Raw genomic sequence first — 22,047 nt, 5'->3', positions numbered from 1 at the left:
ATTTTTTTCACGTCACTCCTCCTCTCTAAGTTTTTGTTTCGACTTCTGTATAGATTTCTTGTTGAGTTCTCTTTTAAGTTTTTGGCGCAACAAAGCTCTGTCAGGCAAGTAAATCTTAATATCTACTTTTTATATTTTTAAATTACAGCAGTAAATATGTTATACTAGTAACTTAGAAAATTGTACTAGTAACTTAGAAAATTGTTAGCGACTTATTATATGAATAGTTACTTAGGATATACTTTCTGCAACATAACATGCTTAGTGGCTTGGAACATGGTTAGTGACTTAGGACAATTATAATGACTTATAATATATGCATTGAGAATTTTATTCATACTTAATAATTTATATTATGCATAGATACTTTTAATATGCCTATTAATTTTGATTGTAGTTAGTCTAATTTATTTTGTGTAGTGACTTAGGACATACACAACGAATTTATTATGCTTAGTGATTTGCATTAAAATTAATAAATTTTTTATTTCTAATTTAATATATTTTGAAATGTTGTATTAGACATGTAAATTATTCGAAATTAAATAAATTATAACAATATATTTGTAAATTTTTATAGTAAATTATTATGGCTGAGTCGTCTTCATCCAAGTCTCCTCGGTCTTTATTTGAGCATGAGCTTGAGCCTACCGATCCCACCACACATGTTTTTCATGGACCATACATCTGGGACGTACTCAGGAGGCGTAAACATCGCACTCACGTTTCACAAGCTTGTAAAGAAAATAATGGCTGAATAGAAACACAAGATGGGAGGTGAATTGTGTGTAACTTCTTTCACAAGAAACAATCAAATACAACACCCTTTTTCAAGAAAACATGTAAACCGAATTCAATTTGAAAACAATCAATTCCCAACCGTTATACAGAATCAAAACTAGTTGTATACAACGAATATTAAAAGGATAGGGAAAAGAGAAGAAAACACCAAGATTTATCCTAGTTCACTCTCAAACCACCAATAGCTACTTCCAGACTGATGACGATCTGTTCCACTATGTTCAAGCTTCCAACCAGTGTCTGAAAAACCGATTTACAAGAGAAATTTTACAAGACCTACGATCTCCCTAGATCACGCTCAACCTGAACACCTTCAGGTTCACTCCAATTGTACAAAATGAATTTACAACAGTCCAATCTTTCAAAATAGACATAGGGAAGCCTCTCCACGTTCAGAATTACAAAGAATATCACAGAAATATTAAGAAACGAGAGAGATATTGAGCTTTTTCTCAAGAGTATGCAAATAGAGCCTAAATGGGGTTAATCCTTGATTTTTCTCGTTCTGGTGTTTTTCGATGTTAATTCTCGTTCAGAATCCCTAAGAAGTGTTTATATAGATGCCCAATTGAGTTACTATCCATTTATACCGTTGGACATCTAATTATATGGACAGCTTCAAGTTTCAGTCACTTAAAACATAAAGTAATTGTTTTCTCCACGATAAGTAATCAATTACTTCTTCAAAGCAATCAGGTAATCGATTATTGTTCATCAGGTGATCGATTACTTCTTCAACATACCCAGGTAATCGATTATCTCATGTAGTAATCAAATACTACAGAACAAATTTGCATTTTCACTTACAAATTTTGGTTCTAAGTGATACTTAGTGACCCCTAAATGATTCATAATCACTTCTAACACATGTATGAATATGTCTTATACCAATCTAACAACTTTCCATGTGTGTGTGATCTTGTATGCATAATCCAGCTATGCATGTCCATTATGCATGAGTTTATGACTTCTAAATGCAGTGCTCAAGTTAAAGCTCAATAAACTCATTCTCTAAGTTTATAAGACTCTAAAAACTTGTTACAAATAGTATACACATGAGTCTTCATCTGTCTTCACACTTTAAGCCTTGTAGTGCCTTTTATAGCTTAAATCCCTTGACTTTAAGTTTGACTTTGTACATTTGAGTAGTCCTTTCATATTTTCACTTTGTCCTGGTCTTTTAATGTCATTTAGGACTTGTTGTCACGCCTTCCATTGTGTGCCTCCATGTTGAGCTTATTGGTGCTTTGTTAGTGTTTTGTTATCATCAAAACTTCAAGAACAAGGTCTTGGTAACCTATGATTCAACAAGGCAGTGTGAAACGAGGAGACATATCGAGTGCTGATGATTTGCCAAGGAGCTAGATCTCTCAGGGGACCACAACTTGACGATATTTAAGACCTGGTTGCATAGTACCTGATTCAAGATAAATTCCACAGTAGATAATATGCTTCGTTGCCGATCCAAGATGAGATATATATTTGACCTCTGGGTAACATGCATACGAATGTTAGCGAGAAAGTATAACTAAGCTTCCAAGGTCTCACCCCCAACAACGGCAAATGCAAGTGGCAAACATTAATTATTTCCATTTGAATTCGTAGTAATATGTGATCCTCTCCTGAACCAATGCAATTAAGACAAAAAATACCATAAATTATGTATAATTACAAAATTATCCAATAACATACCTTGTACGGGTGAAGCAATAACATCATAATCAAGTTGTCTGTGATCATAAGAACTGTGGTCACTCAAGCAATTGTGATCTCCAGCCCATATAGTAACCATCCACTTTTCTTCGTATATTGGTTTGATTACCCTAACCTTCCACGCACAACCCTACTCATGTGCGTGACATTTCATGCTTAACGTTGTGGCGTGCTCTCACTCACAATCACTTCTCGATGCTCCTTTATGAGGTTCCATTTGATTTACATATGTGCCTATCTTCTTTATGCAAATTTTCGTTTAACAAATAACTTATCCCCTAATTGCCATGGACCCCGAACTGAACCTTCAGTACAAGATTCTTGTTCGCTCGGATGATCTCAATCAATGTATGTGTACTATGAAATTCCATCCCGAAAAAGGAGTAATGGCATCACCTGCATGCAATGTTATTAAAACTGGCCTGGTCATTGACCCGGTCGAGGTACCGGGTCATTGTTCAACCAATGAGTCATTGGTTGAACCGCATGATCCGATGATTATATGTAAATCTATAATTTATATTATAAAAATTATAAACATACTCAAATAGCTGCAATAAATAATATAAATTCTTAATATTTTAATATAAATATAATAAATTATACATTATTGTCCAATAAAGTATCAAACAAACATATAATGCTTGTGATACTGGTGTTTCAGATTCAGTAAACGACATCTCTAACTATAAATTAAATCAAAATTCCCTGCATAGTGCATAACTGAGATAATATTAGTATTGTAGGTACATAATCTATGTAAATTAATAAGCAACAGATCACTCAAATATGTCAATTATGAAAAAAAATTCGAATTTTTTTTCGAATTTTTTATTTTTGAATTTTTTGTTTTGAATAAATCGAGTCGGGTCACCGGCTAACCAACCTGGTCATCGGTTTTCCCCAAAACCGGTCGAGTCGCACTGGGACTAGTACTTGTCCGATCCAATGTGATAACCGGACCAGTCAGATGACTGGTTCGCTGGGTTCCAGGTCGACCCGACCGGTCCGGTCCGATTTTTACAACATTGTCTACATGTACGAAGTAATACAAGTAACAACATAAAAATAATTAATAAACGAAACCATGTATGTATATACATATTGTTTACTAATATACCTTCAGAATGTTGTAGGAATTGAGTCGAGACCATGTTATGATGTTCCGGAATCGAGACTCCCCCTAGATCATGATATTCTTGGATTTGAGTCGCGGGCAAACCACGACCTTCATCATTGTCCGAAGCACTAGCATCCTTGGCATTCTCTTTTTTCTCTATTTTTTTTTATTTAGTGGCATTTTTTATTACTTTATTATTTTATTTCTTTAATTTTTCTTTTTCTTTTTTCTTTTCTTTTATTTTCAAAATAGGTTCGACCTGAACTGATTTTGAACCGAACTGAACCATTTTTAAACCAAAACGAACCAGTTTGGGGTAAAAAAGAGAGAGTAAATATTTATTTGGGTCGCTGACAAAAAACACGGTCCCCATATTGGTCCCTCACAAAAATAAATTAGTATTGAGGTCCCTAATAAAGACAAAGTGGACCCACGTTAGTTCTTCCGTTATTCACAATCCCACGACGTCACTAACGGAGTTGATGTGTAACGTTAGTAAGGCAATTCACCTTTCACGGTTGACTAGAAACGTCATCTTATAGAGAATAACCTCCACGTTGCTGCAGAAACCAATTGAATGTGAAGTATTCTTTCCCCTTCAATATCTCCCCATCAACGTCGTCGTATAGTTTATGGTTTATAGAAACACATCAGGTGGGGATTCCATCGTCGTTTGTACGTTGCAATTTCGGGTTTACGAATTTAGGGTTTACTGAATATTTTGTACGTCCTTTGTAATTTAGGGTGAGGAGATGAATGTTTCTTCTGGAATGAGGAGCTTAAGCCCTTGCAGTTCAATTAGGGCTAGAAGCCAAAGAAGAAGTGCTGCTCCAAGGTGTAAATGTGGGAGGCCAAGTATAGTGTACACCTCCAAAATTAATAGAAACACAAATAGAGCATTTTTTGGATGTCCCAATTTCAAGGTGAGTTTTTTTTTCCAGTTAGGTTCATGCGTTTTTGTTTAAGTTGAATGTTATTATGAGTTTGGATTCATTTGGTGTTAGGAAAAGAAGACACATTGCAATTTTTTTAGATGAATGGATGATGCTACAAATGATACGATGGAGTTGGAAGATTGGGGAATTAATATGCTGGAGTTGAATGGAGTTGGAAGATTGGGGAATTAATAAGCTGGAGTTGAATCTAGCTGAAATGGAATTCAAGTTGAACTATGTGGACATGAAGTTGGATGATGAACTGCAATGAGGTGAATGACCATCAAAAATAGATTAATGAGCACCAGATAAAGATTAATGAACTATCAATGAAGATGCTTGCAGAGTTTGATAGGATGGAGAGGGAAATTAAGCAAGTGGGTAGGTGTGCTAGGGTGATTGCTAGATCCATTATTGCTATGTTCGTAATAGGTATATATCTTGGAAGTAGGCTAGAATAAAAAAAAAGTGTACTACTATTGAGATTGCTGGTGTATGTACCATTACATGTTGTATTGCTTTTGAAATGAAAAGAATTGTAATGGAAGGACCAATGTTGAAATGTAATGAAATGTTGTTCATCAAATGTATATTTGTCGTATAATGTACTTGACCTTATGTTTATTGGCACAAAATTCACTATAATACGAAGTAAGGAAGTAAAATGGACAAGCAGTATCGACATTAATCTGAGATGGAAAAAAAGTGATAAGTTCCAAAGAGGGTCACATAAATGTAGTACTGAAAATGAAAAGTAGAATGACACGTGAGAGAATAATAATTCAGCATAACTAATTAAGTATCTAACTGAGTACTATGATGGATAATTTTGATATGTGTATCTGCGCATTATGGTGGCACTCACATTTTGGCTACTTGTGGTTGGACTTATGGCCTTCATACCTGCCAAACATTTATGGTGGCACTGACTGTCCTTAAAAGTCTTATTGCCCTAGTATAGTGTGCCATATAACCAACTTATGGTGTCATTCATGTGTGGAAATTTAATGGTGTAAAGACTGCACAAATTAATAAGGGACTAAAAAGGGCGCCGATAATTTTGTTGAGGACCAAAGAGGGTTTATATGTATAAAACCAAGGACTGAAATGGTCCCCGATACAAATTATTGAGGATTTATAAGGGAAATACATTGCCGAGAGATAAGAAGTGCAATGATGCTCCTAATGCCACACATATTATACAACACAGACATTATATATACAATAGATTACAGATGAATTTGAACATGATCAATTCATAAACAAACAGAAGTGCACATAACAGACAATGTGGATCAATATTCCAAAAATGCACATGACAGACAGAAGCGAACATGATCAACTGATAAACAAACATAAAGCATGTATGAGAAGAAGCACCAATATCTTGTATTCCTTACAACATCATAACAGACACAAATAAACAAGGCCAATACCAAAAAGTTCCAAAAACAATTGTAAAAGGTTGAGAACTATACATGGCCAATACCAAAGGTATACAAAAAAGGCATAATTACAAATTTTCATAGGGCCAATACCAAAGTGTTTCAAAAAAACTGGCCTAATTACAAGTACTAATCATGGACATTACCAAAGGTATACATAAAAGGCCTAATTACATATTTCCAAATGGCCAATATCTAAGGTATACAAAAAGGCCTAATTATATATTTCCAAATGGCAAATATCAAAGTTATACAAAAAATGGCCTAATCACATTGGTTACACAATATTTCATTCATTTTAGTGGGACTGGCCTTGGTGGCTTGAATCCTGGTGTAGACATGAAGCTCATGAATCTGGCCCTGGTGCCACTGGTTGCTGTAATGATTGTCTTATTAGACACCACTTCAGTAGGATTTGATGGAGCTGGGCTACTACCTCTTGATGGTCCGGAACTTGGTTGAGCTGGTGTTGTTGCATGCTAGTTGCTTGTTTCTGGTACAAGGCATCCTTGAGTCATTAACATTTCTTCTTATGGCCTTAATTGAATAGTTACATTTACTGGTTTTTGCTTTGACTTTGAAGGAACTGCAAGTCCCTTACATGTCTTCGAATAATGACCAGTCTGACCATATTTGGAGCATTTATCTGTATACGACTTTTTCAGTTTCTTGTTGCTCTTCATAAGCTCTTCACTAGGATCCTTTCTGCGATGCTTTTTGGGATGTCCAATTGGCCTTTTCAGTTGTGGGGGTAGTGATTTAGGTGCATCACAAGAGGGCCAATACTGTTGAAAATTGACTGGGTTGAGTGTGTGTTCATAAGTGGCATGCAAAGCATCCACTGTGAGCCACTGATGAACATGATTTTCTACAGGTTCATTCTTGTGAGCAATGACATATTCACATGGCAATCCAATCAATTACCAAACATTACAACTACAAGACTGATTAGTTAAGTTCACCCCAACCCTTTGACTCTTTCCAGATACCTCATAAACATCTTGGACCAAGTTCCCATTCCATGTAGGAGTTCAAGAATTGCTAGCAACCTTCAATTGGTCAAGCCTATTCTGTTGTGCAGGTGTTATCTTGCCCCTAAATGTTTGCAGAATTCTCTTGTGTTCTACCATCCTTCTCATTATATAACATCTCAATCGTTCCTTCTCACAACCTTCGACCGTGGCTTTGACTTTTTTAAGAGTCTTGCCTACTGTAAGAATCTGCACCGTTAATTAAGGAAGTTAATTAATTAATTATGTGAAATTAGGAAATAATTCCATAATTGACCTTAATAATTATTATGAGGCTTTAATAATTATAGTAAGTGATTAAGAATGCTGAAAGTCGCTTTTCGGAAGAAAAGTGCAGATACCGGTTCTGTTAGTCGGTATAAATGTGTACCGAAAAAGTATCCCGAAAAATTATAATAAGTGCATGATAATTACTAGAATAATATGTAGGACTTCTAAAACGAGTTTCAAGTCAAAATAATAAGAACTGCTGCCAGAATCTGGTACTGGCTATGAAAAGCGCGTACCGGAAAGGTGCTCGCAAAAATATAAGAAAAATATGATAATTCTTGTAAAATTGAGTAGGTTAAGAATCCTGAGTTAGGGATTAAAATGCTAAGCGTAGCAATTAAAGTTAATACTGTGTGTTAAAGGCTTAAGTGACTATAAATGCAACTTATGCACAATACCCTAGGCCATATTGGCTTCCTACGTGAATGCTCAGCTGTTGAGTGCCTCTTCCTTTGCTGTTCATCCCTTCCTCTTCACCTTGAGAGCCAAGAAGTCATCTTTCTTCTTGGTTTCTTCATCAAACACTTAGTGAAGTGTAGTGTGAGTGGGGAGAGTGCTTTTGTTCTGAGTTTTGTCACTGCCTTGTGAGGTGTGAGGGGATGAGTTGGTGGTTTTGGTTGTGGGAACCTTGGAGTTGGCTTTTTGAGCTTCAAGGTGTGATCTTTTGGTGCAAGAATCAACCTTTGGTGTGGCATTTTCGTGCACCTTCTTGGTCTGCATTGTTGGAGCTGTTTGGAGAGCTCCATGAGCCTTTGCTTTTCTGTTTTGAACCTTGAGTAAGTGGTTCTACCTTTGATCTTGAGTTTAATGGGTTAAAGTTGATGTCTTGATATGTTTAATGGATTAAACAAGTAACCAACTGTCATATGAACATAAATGGACCTTAAGATGCATGTTTAAGCTTCTGGAAATGTTAAAAATGGAACCTTGGAAGGATATCTTCACGAAATGCAAAAACTGCATTCTGTCGTGAAATATCCGAATATCGGATCGAGAAATATCCGGATATTGATATCCGGATATGGTGATCTGGATATCCGGATATGTCCCGAGGAATATACGGATATTTTGGGTTTGCAAGGAACAGTAGCGTACTGTTCATCCAGAACTAATCTATGGGTTTGTGGACCCTAGTTTGAGGAAGTTGAACTTCTGTAATTAATTAATGTAACATTGACATAATGGCTTATGGCTTGTGTGAAGCCTTAAGACGTAAAACATAATGGAAATGCGTTGTCTTAATATTGTATGCTTGCGGTGCATGTTTATTGATATTTTATTGGTCCATAACAGATTGTGAATCTGCTGTGTTTGGACTTTGAGTTGTGGTCTCTTGGCTTTGGGTGTTAGCTTGCAAGGTAAGCTTTCGTGTCCTCGGTTTAGTCATGTTGTGGTTCCACCATGTCCTATGGGGGTATGGTTATATGCATGCTGTGTTACATGCTTTTGATATATGAAATGCTGTTGAGCTTTATGTGTTAATGGCTTTTAATATGCATGTGTTGTTCCATCTTGACGGTAAGCCTGAGCATGTGGCGTCATACAAGACGGCGATCCGGGGTGGATGCAAGTAGCATCTTGCACTATTTGTGGGTATTAGACGTATATAAATCCTTCATTTCTCTGACCAGTAGAATAGAATTGACACACATGACATTATTATCTGCTGCATTGCACTGTTTTAGAAATGATATTGATGAACTGCTTTTAAACTTATATTGCACATGTAAGTGAGCTTGAGGTGGAAGATCCTTGAGGACCCCTTGTCTTACTGAGATTTCTGGTTTAGAGATCTCACCCCACGTTTGGGGAATGCTTATTTCAGATTCAGGTAGTATGGTGACTGATGCCTCTGGCGGCAGGAGGCCAGAGCTTAGCTGATTAGGATATTTATGCTGTATTGCTGACATGACTAGATTGGATACTGTTTATGTTTTCTGCTCTTTATGTTTTGAGTTGAGACTTATGTTGGGCTTTGTTGCCTTATTTGGGTGAGCATGGGAGTTGTCCATGCCACTATGTTGTTAGTACTTTTGAGTCGAGTTGTATAAACTGCTAGTTAGTTCGGTCTACGTGTTGTAGTTCCGTGACTAGAGACATACATTATGTTATTTTATTAATGAGGTATTTCAGTTAGCGGTTTTATTACAATTGCATACAGGCGATGTTTTGAAGATGATTAAGTAATCAAGTTGGTAATGATTAATGACATAATAATTGAAAAGAAAAAGATATTCCGCAATTTTTAATTAAGCGCAGCTTAATATGATAGTATGATAACATTACCGGATATATACGGGGCGTTACAACTACTTTCTTCAAATTTAAATGAACATTGTATTCCTCCTTCATGTGTTCAAAAGCCTTTGACCTTGACATCTTGGGCTGTGTCAATATCTTTTTCTCTAATTTCTTGGCCACCCAATCTTGAGTAGCCCTTTTATTTTGCAACACTCTGCAGAAAGTGTGTCTTATTAAACGTTTTTATTTGGAATGTGCTTAGTTTGGTGTTCCAAGCACAATATATCATCCATTCACAGTCTTCAATACTACATTTTGCCCTTACTCTGACCTTGTCATTCTTTACCTAGATAAATTATCTTCCAAGACTAATGTTATAGTCTTTCACAACACATTTAAAATGCTCCAAATTCAGAAACTCCAAGCCAAGTTCTAAATAAACATGACAAAGGCAGAATGTTCATTAAACTTTGGTAATGCAGGTCTCACAGGTTCATCATCATCACTTGAAGGAGGAGTCCTTAATTCCTTATAATGATAAGTATATCCATGTTCTTCAAATGACATTTGGTCTTCCTCTTCATCAATAATTTCCTCCGAGTCTTCATTGTTGCTATCCTTCTTACTCTTCTTCTTCTTCTTTGGGGTATTTTTTTTTTGCAAGCTTCTTTTTTTCTTCCACAATGTGAAAACTTATCTCTTTCATCATTTGATTAATCCTCTACACCTGGGGGGAGGCTTATATGCCTCATTCTCTGCACTTTCATATGAATAAGAAGAAGCAATATCATCATCTACACTGTCATGTTCCGAAGAATGACCATCATCCTCTGCATTCTCATGCTCAGAATTTACCCCATCATCCTATGCACTCACATTTTCACAAGAAAACACCTCATCATCCTCTACATTCTCATGATATGTAGAATTAACCACATCATCCTCTACACTGTCATGTCTAGGTGAACCAAACTCAGGAATTTAAATGCAATCTTCGAAATAGATATGTATCTCATTGCCATTACCTAAATTAGCCTCACACATGGCACATACATCAGAATCCTTACTAAGAGGTTTGAGACCTTGCTCTAAATCAGGTTCACCAGGCTTTAGCCACATCATCCTTTTACATTTTTCATATCCAAATTGCTTAAATAGAGTGTCAAGGTCACGCAAATTAACATAGTCAATATCCATCTCAGGCAATGAGTCAACTCTACCATTTACATAAGTAAGCACTCAATCATCATCTTTAACTAAAATACCCCCATGATGATAAATAATGACTATATATTCAGCCATCTGTACAAAAAATATATATAACATTCTTTAATCCAATAAATTCCAAAACTCCCAACACACCGTAAAGGAAATAATTTATAATAACCCATGAATAATAAAATTAAACAAACAGACAAATAAATATTCTTTGTCCACTTTGCATGTGGTTTTACTAACGCTTAGGTCAACATTCGACCACTTTACTGTAACAGGGACCATTCACTTTAAAGAGTTGCTTATTTTAAACCCTAAACTGAAACATGGACCGCATTGTCCAGGGAACATAGACAAAAAAAACACACATTACACAACAAAAAGTACAGGGATCCATACACAACAAATGGAAACTGGAATAAAAAAACTCTACAAAATTCATTACACTTACCTTAAACTGAACGAAGACCCTCGTACTACACCCAAGCGTGCAAAGCACGAATTCCCTGCTAGTGTTAAAACGTTGTAGAATCAAAACGAAAAATATGTAAAGTGTAATAGCCACAACATGATTCACAATTCCTTATCAACAATGGATGTCGAACTTCCAAGCCGCTGAAATGGTAAAGTGAACAACAGTTAGGTGAAGGGTAAATTTGGATTTTTACTGGTTTCTGCAACAACGTGGAGGTTGTTCTCTATACGACGACGTTTCTAATCCAACGTGGAAGGTGAGTTGCCTTACTAACGTTACACATCAGCTCCGTTAGTGATGTTGTGGGATTGTGAGTAACGAAAGGATTAATGTGGGTCCACTTTGCCTTTGTTGGGGACTTCAAAACTAATTTATTTTTGTGAGGGACCAATATGGGGACAGTATTTTTTGTCAGGGACCCAAATAAGTTTTTACTAAAAAAAATTCAATTCTTTGAACCAATTCTCCAAAAAATTTAATTTAATTTGACCTGTGTACTACCCTAGTTCGTGTTGATGGGGTTACTAGGTTGGTGTTTCAATGGCATGTCTAGATAGTATTATTAAAGTTTGGCTTCCTTAATAATTTAACTGTGAGCACTTAAGAAAAGGCATGAATCTATTAAAATGTATGAGCATGGATGGTGTATTCTAAAGCTATATTTGAATATATGAATTAAATGAAAATAGAATTACTATATTATTGTAAAGATATTTTTAATGAAATAGAATACAAATTTTACTTTAGTGTTTGAAAAAATGAACATAATGGTAAGAAAATTAGTTATTTTATTTTGTATTTGTGAATTAAAAAATAGAAAAATTGAATACAATATGATGAAATAGATTCTATCGTACTTCATTTTATTTTTTCTGGATTTTAAATAATTCAAAATATTATTTCATTTTCTTCTACTCAATCAATTTAAACGTAGTATGCATTCACCACCAAAAAAATATAGTGTGCAATTAGTAATAAATTATTTTATAACATTAACTCAAAACACTTTAAGTTTCACATAAAATGTAATTAATGTAATTTAATAAAAATTAAATTATTAAATATTTACATTTAATATATTTTTTATAGTTATATGTTTTTTTTTATTTTAAAATGCTTGATAGTATAAAATGAATAATTAATCATAAATAAAAATAAAATAAAATAAAATGGAGTGTATTTTTTTTTATATACCGATCCAAATTACCACTTTGAAGCAAGTCGGTCCCCAAATATTCTCAAAAGCTTCAACTATTTTAGCCGTCTATTAGGGGTGTCAATATAGGTTATAACACATAGGTCAACCCGCGACACTATACGAAAATTAGTGTTCAGGTTGACCCGTAAAAAATTTTGTGTCGTGTTCGTGTTGAAAAAAATGACGCGCAAAAAAATTATATCGTGTTGTGTGTCGTGTTGTGTTAACACGAATTTGACCCATTTTTTTTTAGTAAAGTTCTTTTTGGATCCTCAAGAAATATCACAGAGCCTAATTTAATTTCTTAGGAAAAAAATTTGACTAGTGTTCTTATAAAATTCAAAATAGTCTATATTTATTCAAATTTAATCAGCTAGTTGTTCAATGCAGGTAACATATTATGGTATAAAGCAAAATTCCAAACCATAAATAGTATGAACTATGCACAAACAACTAGTATGTATAAGCTACAAAAGAATAAGAAACCAATGTTGTATTAAATGTGTTTTATGGTTGGTTCTATCTGGTAACACTTCCTTTATAGAAAAACAACTTTGAATCAACTAGGAATCAGTCAAATCATGTAAAAGAGATAAATATTGACATCTAAGATCTGCCACCCTAAGTATTTAAATGATATGCTTCAAATTCTTGAACAACTTCAAATCCAAGGCCAGTGTATATCTTGAAAGCTCTGCAATTTCAGTTAGAATAATTACAAGGCATATTATATAATTAATTATCCTTCAAATACTTGAATAGGCTGCAAAAATTATGCCAATGTAGCCTGTGATGTTAAGGGAATAGAGGAAGACTTTCAAAGAGCCAGGTATTTCTATGAGAATCATCCATTGCATACAAATGTCTCGAATCATCCAAGGGTTAACTCAACTGATCTTATTTCTAAATTCAAAACCTTCCTGAATTAGCACATGCTTCTACATCACAAGGGTGTTGGTTTATCATAGATTAATATAAGAATAAACCCTCTTGCTTAACTTCAATACAATAAATGTTTTTGAAATTCCATTGATGATGTTAAACACTTTAGGTTTAGAACCTTTGGTATGACAATGGCAGTCTTTGTGAAATAACTAAGCTAATAGAGATTTCTGAAATTAATTTGACAATAATTTATGTATTTTAGCCATGTTGACTGCATTAATTGGATATCAGCCGCACAATTATCATTATGAACATTGTATAATATCAAAAAATACATATAAAGAAAATCATTTCATTGCATTTCAATAGTGGTCATTCCATTACATTTCATTACATTTCAACAGCATTACACTAGGTACATTTTTCCTCATTCTAGCCCACTTCCAACATAAATACATACAATGAACACAACAATAACGATAGCAGCTAACACCCTAACACATTTATCCACATGCCTAATTTTCTTCTTCACCATATCAAACTCTGGAACCATCTTCATTGATAGCTCATTAATCTTTATTTGATGCTCATTAATCTTCATTTGCGGCTCATTCACCTTAACTTGCAGTTGATCATTCAACTTCATGTCCACATAGTTCAACTTGAATTTCATTTCAGTTACATTCAACTCCAGCTTATCAATTCTACCTTCTTCCAGCTCCATCATATCATTAGTAGTATCATCCACCCATCTAAAAAAAATCATGGTAGGGCTTCTTCTCCTACTAGCAAATGAAACTAAACTCAGAATAACATTCAACTTAAATAAAAACGAATTAAAAAAAAAGTGAAAATTAGATCATGTGTATACTTCACTATCAATTGCTCACATTGAAATTGAGACACCCAAATAATTCTCTGTTTGGATTTCTTTGAGTTTTGGAGGTGCGCACAACACTTAGCCTCGTGCATTTACACCTTGGAGCAGTAGTCCTTCTTCGGCTTATAGCCCCAATTGAACTGCTTCCACTTGAGCCCTCATCCCAGTAGAAATATTCATCTTCTCACCCTAAATTACAAAGTACAGACAACAATACCTAAACCATAATTACAAAATACAGGCAATAATTCTCTCCTTTTTACAAAGAACCCAACAACGATTCTCTCCAAATTACAAAATACAAGTAAGGAGTAAGGAAAAGGTTGGAGTAGCCAGAAGGTTGATCACGACGTCGTTTTATGTCTTATATGGAATGTGACTCAGTCAGTTAACATTACACGTGAGCAACATTACTAATGTCGTTCGAGCTTCACTTACAAAAGAACTAACGTGGGTCTACTTTGAATTTCAGAGGGAATACTAGTCGACTTTTTTTTAAAGGGATTAAATTGGGTCCCGTGATATTTGTTGAGAACCCAAAAGGGATTTTACTCTCTTTTATTTAATTTTGATCGAATTTTTTTGGATTTTTTTATCAGTTACCATTTTGACCCATAGTTTGCGTGTTATTCGTGTCGTGTCTTATCAACCCGCAAAAAATTCATGTCGTGTTTGTTTTGCAAGTATTCTTATCGTGTCAAATTCGTACCGTGTCGTGTGGACCCATTTTGACGTATACTAATCCAGAGTGTAATTTAGAACCAAATTGAAAATGTGCGAATATTTATGGAGTGTAATTACACAATGTGTTTTGTCCGTATGTAATAAGCAGAAATTTTGTAAATAAATGAGTAAATATTATTTTGGGTCCCTAACAAAAAATACGGTCTCCACTTTAGTCTCTTATACAAAAAATTAGTCTCGAGATCCCTAAGAAATTCAAAGTAGATCAATTTTAGTTTTTTTTGAGAGACTAATGTGGATCTTTTTTGAATTTATGATGGACCACGATTTCAAGAACCCAAAAATATATTTACTCTAAATAAATTGCAGCATATTTCGCATTTGTTTAGGAAAATATTAAAAATCCTCTCAAGAAAATAAAAAATAAAAAATATTTCTCCATTTCTCTGTGCCCATGTTTCCCAATTCATTTTCTTATTACTTTCAACTTAGCTCTAGGTCGTGTACGTGTTTGGGAATCGCAAAGCCCAACCCAATCGAATAGTCTATTTCCCTGGAGATCCTCACAACCACCAAAGAATTAAAGTCAACCACGAGAAGGGGTTCGCGAAGGCAACTTCTCCAGGTACAAGCAAATTCAAACACTATAGAATAATATTTGCAATTTTGTTAATGGACATAGCAATTATCGGAATTCTATTCGCGTTCTAACTAATCTCTGCCTTTTTCTCTCCATAATGCAAATTTTGCTTACTCTTTTCTAGAACACTTGTTAGGTTCGTTATGTTTCTTAATCTTTTTACTATTTTTGGTCCCACATTATTCCACTTCCACAAGTTGCCTTGCCATCCATTCAAGCTCCAAATCTGTTTTCTAAACCATTTGTTACTGAGTTGCAAAGATAGTGGCATGACATTCAACATATTCTTCAACTTAAAATATAGAGCAGCTACTAAGTTCACTGGTTAGTGGTTAATAGGATACACAGCAATCAATCATCATTTACATGTCTTTGTTTCAAAGAAATCAATTACGTAGTTGAGGTGATTTTCTTACTTATTTCACTCTTGCATATATGTTCATTTTTCAGTCATAACAGCTTTAGTTTCTGCAAATCATATTTATTGTGTCTCCTGAATTTTTATTTTTTTTTACTTTTTGAATGTGATAACTTAGATCACGTGTAAAGCCTTGAATAATTAAAATTTGAACTCATAATTGAGGACCACTTTGGACTAAACAACATTGAAAATGTTTTAAGTGACTTATCTAATTTGACAAGATACTAGTTGAGTTCAGTATTCTCAGTTTGATGTTTTTTCCATCTGTCTGCTCAGACTGGAAGCAATTCTCATTGCAGTTTCTTATTTGATATCCCTACAAGTTTTCAAGCAGAAGCTCCTTTAGAGTGTAACCGGAGGAATGAACACACCTGCCCTAATAGTTATTAGTACTGCCACAGCTGTGCCACTTGTGAAAGCAGAGTCTTGTTTTATCCCATTTGATCTTGTTTATACTGGGTTTCTTTAACATTGTTTTTGATGATTACTCTGATAGTTGGTGCAGTAGGAGAAGCCTGAGGAGCATGCCTAGTCTGATGTAGAGGAAATAATCATAGAAGTAGCAGCAAGAGCACAAGGATTATAGTTATCTTCTGTTCTTCACTCATATTTGTTGTCATCTTGCTCTCAAGAAGATGCTCGAAGACAACAGGTACATTCTCAAATGTATCTCTTCCATTAACAACTAAATCAAAATATAAAAAATCAGAAACCTTCTTACCCTCCTAGATCTTCATTTCTTTCTAATGAATTCATTAATGTTTTCAAAACTGTTGTGTATTCCCTTTGAATTTTATCAGGCTCTAATTCTGTTTTTTCATAGAAAAACATAGTTGTTTTACTTGCATTGAGATCCAACATATGGTATCATCTCTTCTTTATTTTGTACAAATATGATAGTCTTCCTGGATTTTGTGATGGCATATTCCTATTTGTTGTAGTAATTCTACTTTAGGGATCTTCATAAGAGTTTGCGAGTGAAACCAAAAGAGGGTTTATTTGGATCTCTCAAAATGGGTTTGGCTCAACCTACAAAATAGGTGGGTTGGGTTGCAAAAATAATTGAATCACCAGACCCTGGGTCACGTCGACTTCGCTCACATAATTTGTGGGTAATCCAGGTTCGAGCCGGGACAGCCCCTTTTTGGCATCTATCTATGTTCTGAGTCAAGGTCATGGCATATTGCCCCTCTGCCATCGTGAGTAAGTTCAGATTATCAAAGAAGAGAAAAAACCTCCCTTGGCCAGTGCCATAACCTAGACTGTCTGGATGAGCAACCACCACCGTGAATCTATCTCACCAGCAATTTTTCAGGCTCATTTTGAAAGCTGTAGGTTTGTTTTGTTAACGTTGTGTACTCCTGTAGTCCCCTTGGTTTTTAAGTATATCACATCCAAAACCATTAGTGATTCCCTTTCTCACTTCTTTTTTTTTTTTTCAGAGTAGCTAATTAATTCTAGTTTCTTCCTCTTAATTCTCTTGGGTCTTTTGTGCTTGTTGCCATTTGGGCATTGGGGATGGTAGTCTCTTGTCATTTCTTGCAGATGCTAAGTTTTTGCTTCTTGAAACTTGCTTAAAATATAAACATAGTCATACTGTGACACATAATTTTTTTTAAAAGAAATACTAATTTACTTCTTAGTTAATAAAGTGTTCTGTGTTTGTTGCTTAACTTCCTGTGGCCATGGTCTGCTACTTCATTTAACATGCTGTAATTATGCAGGAAACAAATCATGTTCATGGGCTGTCAGAAACCAGTACTTTTGTTTGACAGGTTTGATATTATTGTTATTGTTGATCTCCTGAAATCGCAAATTGTCGACAATTATTATCATTAAAAGACCTTCTAAATTGCTACGGAGCTTTTTTCTTTTGGGAAGCTAAATTGCTACGGAGTTAATCTTGTATTTGAGGTTCTTTATTTGTTTGCTTCACTTCGTTATTGTGAACTGATTGGTTCTTTATTCGAGTCAAAACAAAACTCCTAGTATCTATCTGCAAGTGAGAGAAAAACTCAAATCTTATTCACTTTCAACTATGATTTACAATGCTATTATTCTACTATTTATACAGCAATTCTCACAAACCAATTCTAAATGATGAATAAATATAACTAACTTGATAATTAACTCTTCTAATGTACTAATCTAGATTCGTGTATTCTATATATATACCCTTATTCGCATCATAAGCTATTACTAATCTGTAACTAGGAAGTGCACTTGAAAAGGATATATTCTGGGTAATTTCTTTCAGTTTGAGATTTAGACAACCAATTAGTGAGCTAAAATTTTCCTTATTAAAACAGTTGGAACTTGTGGAAATAGGATAATTTCTGGTGATTGTAAGAGGGGGGTTATTGCTGCAGTAGATTCATGTTTTCATGTAGGGCCATAATTCATACTCGGCTTGTCAATCAATGATCCCTTTGGATTTTTTTCCCGTACTTGCATCAATTGTGGGTGAGAGTCTGAGAGAGAGGAATGAGAAACTGAATTAATTCTGAAAGGCATGATAAGAAATGTGGCTCCACTACGGCTATAGGCACCACAAATTTTAGATTCGCTGTCTGCTTGGTGTACGCTTAAAATTTTAAAACACGGACAATTATTATCTATATTGGAGTTGTATTTTAACAGAAATGGCGTTTTCAGTTCGAGGAATGCAACGTTATAAACGGTGCCAAAATATCCGTCTCATGCTTTGGTGTTACTTTTCAGTGTCTAAATTTGATTGATCGTTGAGGTTCTCGTGTTCTTTTCTAATATCTAGTAACTAGATACTAAAAGGATCAATGATTGTTTTTTTTCCCTTTTTAATCCAAGTTTGATATATTGCTTGGTTAAACGAATCAGCAGGGTCGTAACGCATGACATTTATTTGTGTATGGAGGGAAAGAATAGAAGAATATACGCAATTTGATAGATCATTTTGGCTTTGGAAGAAAAGATCGGGATTACTGATTATTCCCCGTTTTATGCCGAACAAGTGAAGGATTTTAATTCGGTGCAATGTATTTGGCATTTGCCGTTAAAGAGAAAGAAAACGAAAGCGTATCAAAGAAAGAGAGGAGGCCCCAGCGGTTCCTTGGCGATGGCGTGTCGTACATAACCTCTCAGAATGTGTTGGCCTATGCCTATCCGTGAACGGCTATCAAACCTCAATTATTCTTGCCGATGAGTCTCAACTGCTCAATAAAACAAAACTTGAAAACAAGCACGGGTTGTCTTGATGCCTTAATAAATAAAGCTAACATGTGTCGTTATCAAGATCTATTCCATTATAGTGACCATATCAAACTTTATATGCTTAGCTTGTATAAATTTTTCTCCTTTTGTTTTTGTTCCTTTTTTAATTCCCCCACTCTCCATCACTCTTCAATCCATGAATGGATTACATCGCGTGCAGGATACAGAGAGGCATTTACTCATCCAGCTCAAAGTGGATCAGAGTGGTTGAATCACTGTTACTATTTATAACCTCGAGCTCATATTGGGATTGGACTTTCACCACCATATCCCCCTAATTTAAGAAAAAACATTTAACTATAGATAGTTTCTGGTCGATTTCCCGGGACAAAACAAAGTGAGCTTCCACACCAATTGTTCTCGTTTAAAAGGGCTTAACCTAACAATCTTCACTGCTGTACATATGTGAAATCAATGCACATTCCTTCATCAAAAAGAAACAAAAATACAAGACAAACGAGGAGTCAGAATCAGAAGATTAAAGAGGACAGAAGTCTATTTACTATTCTTTTATCATGTCCACACACAACCCAACCCACCAACCGAAAACTTTGTTCCTTTTTTGTATTTGGATCCACACTGTTAAACAAATATTGAAGCAGAACAACCAGTCAGTGACATGACTGAGGAAGTAGTAACTGCATTCGATCACAATCCATCATGTTACAGTGTAATAATCATGACGAGGCTATGTGCAAAAAAGATAAAGTAGGTTTTACAAGTATGATCATGATCCCTAATAACACCATCTGTCAGTCATCAGAAAGAAAAATTACATGTACCAGTACTGGAGTTCTCACCTAAGTCTCTCAGAAAAAAAAAAAAAAAAAAAAGTCAGCAAAAAATAAATCACATAGAAGCATTAATAGAGTTATCATCTTCATCATCTACTCTTCTTTCAACATATGTGAAGGAACAACATCTTGAAGAAGCCCATGATCCCTTAGAAATGCAGTCGTCTCAGGATTAAAAAGCCTTCTCTCTTGAGTAAAAGCACCGTTCTTTGAAGATGAAGAATCGTTGTAAGGGAAACCCAAAGAGGACAATGTATTGACAAGGAGTTGTTGTTGATGATGGTGGTGCTGATATTGGGACAAGTAGTTTCCAGGAAAAACTGAACCAAAGTTGGTGGCGGAGACACCAGGTGGTAGTGGAGCACCGGTGAGGCCTGAGCGTGGCATAACTGGGCTTGGATGTATGTGTTGGCCTTCATAGGTTGTCACTACGACGCTTGGATCAGTAAAAGATCGTTCCACGCGTTTCTTTACATTACATGAAGCACTGGTGCAACGATAATAGCTCCTACATATATATATACATACACAAACATATATTAATGTTAAGAGCATTTACTTATTTATTGGGGTATAAATTAATTAAAGCAAGAGAAGAAAGAAATGAAGGAAGGAGGTGAGTTAAGATTAGAGTGTTAATGGAGAATTAAAGCATATACCTTGGGAAGGGGCTGTTTTTCACAGCCTTTTGACCGTACTTTCTCCATCTGTACCCATCTTCCAGATGATCGACCTCGCTTTTCGTCATGAACGCGAATCTCGGTTCTTTATGTCTCTTCTGATTTGTCTTCTTGGCCTTCAACCTAAACCCAATAAGAACCAGATCCCAGAAACCATCAAATCTTAGAACGTTCCTAGCTAACATTTAACCACATGTATTATATAAACAAAACAAAACAAAACAAAAAGCAAGCCCATCATCTTATTTGTTTATCTAATTAATTGGATATATTGTGAAATATGTTCTCCCTTGCGAGATTAAAGCAAAAGTAGATACACAAAAACACGTATACTTTATATCAGGCCACCCAAATTACGTTCTTCACATCCCATAAACCATTCACTTGTGAAGTTAAACTTTTGAAAAAATGAATTTTAACAGACACCCCCCAAAAAGAATAAAAGCCTAAATATTAAATAACTGCACAAAATAAAAACAACCCACCATCCTTATCCTCTCTTTAAAAAAAATGAAAAAAAAAAGGATTTTCAGTAAGGAAACAAAAAGAGAGACAAATAGAAAAACCCACTGTTTCTTGGTCTTATTTTGTTGTCCTTCTTCTTCTGCTTGGTCTAGAGTCTTATTCTGTTCATCAGTGACTGCCTCGCTGGACGCTGATGAAATCGAAGAAGAGTTAGGAGTGGGAGGTTGCTGGTTCAAAACCTCAGAACACTCTTTCCCAGCATCAGAAGGAACCTTAACTGTAAAGTGATGAGGCACAGACATAGTTGATAGTTGCGGTAAATCAAGCAGAGGATTACAGTCCTGCACCCCTAGTAACTCCATAAACCCTAAAGAGTTCTTTTCCACCTCAGAGAAATGATCGAACACGCTCGAGAATGGATAACCGTTTGAATTATAACCAGGGAAGGAAGAGGACCCAAGAGCATCCTCCATCTTCACAACCATGTCCTTCTTCTCCATATGCCTATATATCTGATCTCTCTCAAATGCTCAAACCCAAATCCAAACCCTTCATTTCTCAGCACACGCAAACTCAAACCTTGTACACTTGAGGTAGTAAGAGGATGAGAAATATAGGGTTGATCTGGTTTATAGCTAGTGTGTGTGTGTGTGAGAGAGAGAGAGAGAGAGAGAGAATGAGAGAGATTTTGTGAAGGTGTTTTGGATTTACAAGAAAGTGAAAAGCTGTGTGGAAGGAACAAAGGCAGTAATGAAGGCAAGACTTGACCGGCTATTGTAGGTCATCAACTGGTACAGACAACGTTGTAGCCGGTGGCATTCAATGCATGAGGGGACTTACCATGGTCGACGCTTTCATACGTAGCGTTTGACCGCTAAATAGGTTTAGTGTGTGAACGGGGTTCC

General features: G+C 35.3%; 1 protein-coding gene and 1 long non-coding RNA gene across 2 annotated transcripts; one reads left to right on the top strand and one right to left on the bottom strand.

Moving 5' to 3' along the window:
* The first annotated feature begins 15,413 nt into the window (after positions 1–15,413).
* LOC133285260 (uncharacterized) lies at positions 15,414–17,945 on the top strand. The gene is made up of 3 exons (XR_009747982.1): positions 15,414–15,518; positions 16,231–16,606; positions 17,679–17,945. It is a non-coding gene; the product is annotated as an uncharacterized LOC133285260 (long non-coding RNA).
* A 1,851-nt stretch (positions 17,946–19,796) lies between these two features.
* Positions 19,797–21,845, bottom strand: LOC133285223 (WRKY transcription factor 23-like). The gene is made up of 3 exons (XM_061482426.1): positions 21,248–21,845; positions 20,657–20,800; positions 19,797–20,505 (listed from the first exon to the last, which is right to left on the bottom strand). Exons 1-3 carry the CDS (start codon positions 21,640–21,642, stop codon positions 20,091–20,093), a joined length of 954 nt encoding a protein of 317 aa, XP_061338410.1. The 5' UTR covers positions 21,643–21,845; the 3' UTR covers positions 19,797–20,090.
* Between the last annotated feature and the right edge of the window lie 202 nt (positions 21,846–22,047).

This window comes from Gastrolobium bilobum, unplaced genomic scaffold (genome assembly GCF_033153095.1).
Source record: "Gastrolobium bilobum isolate Gb01-03AN ecotype WA unplaced genomic scaffold, APGP_CSIRO_Gbil_v1 utg12170, whole genome shotgun sequence".
Lineage (NCBI taxonomy): Eukaryota > Viridiplantae > Streptophyta > Magnoliopsida > Fabales > Fabaceae > Gastrolobium > Gastrolobium bilobum.
The sequence above is the reverse complement of the archived record's forward strand: the minus strand, read 5'-3'. Positions and strand labels throughout refer to the sequence as shown.

What these genes read in the sequence shown, in the direction of transcription:
- LOC133285223 (XM_061482426.1), bottom strand. Translation starts at nt 21,642, where the DNA reads ATGGAGAAGAAGGACATGGTTGTGAAGATGGAGGATGCTCTTGGGTCC. An exon ending in CAAAATAAGACCAAGAAACA is followed by an intron (nt 20,801 to 21,247) that starts GTGGGTTTTTCT and finishes TATTGGGTTTAG; the next exon opens with GTTGAAGGCCAAGAAGACAA. An exon ending in AAAAACAGCCCCTTCCCAAG is followed by an intron (nt 20,506 to 20,656) that starts GTATATGCTTTA and finishes ATATATATGTAG; the next exon opens with GAGCTATTATCGTTGCACCA.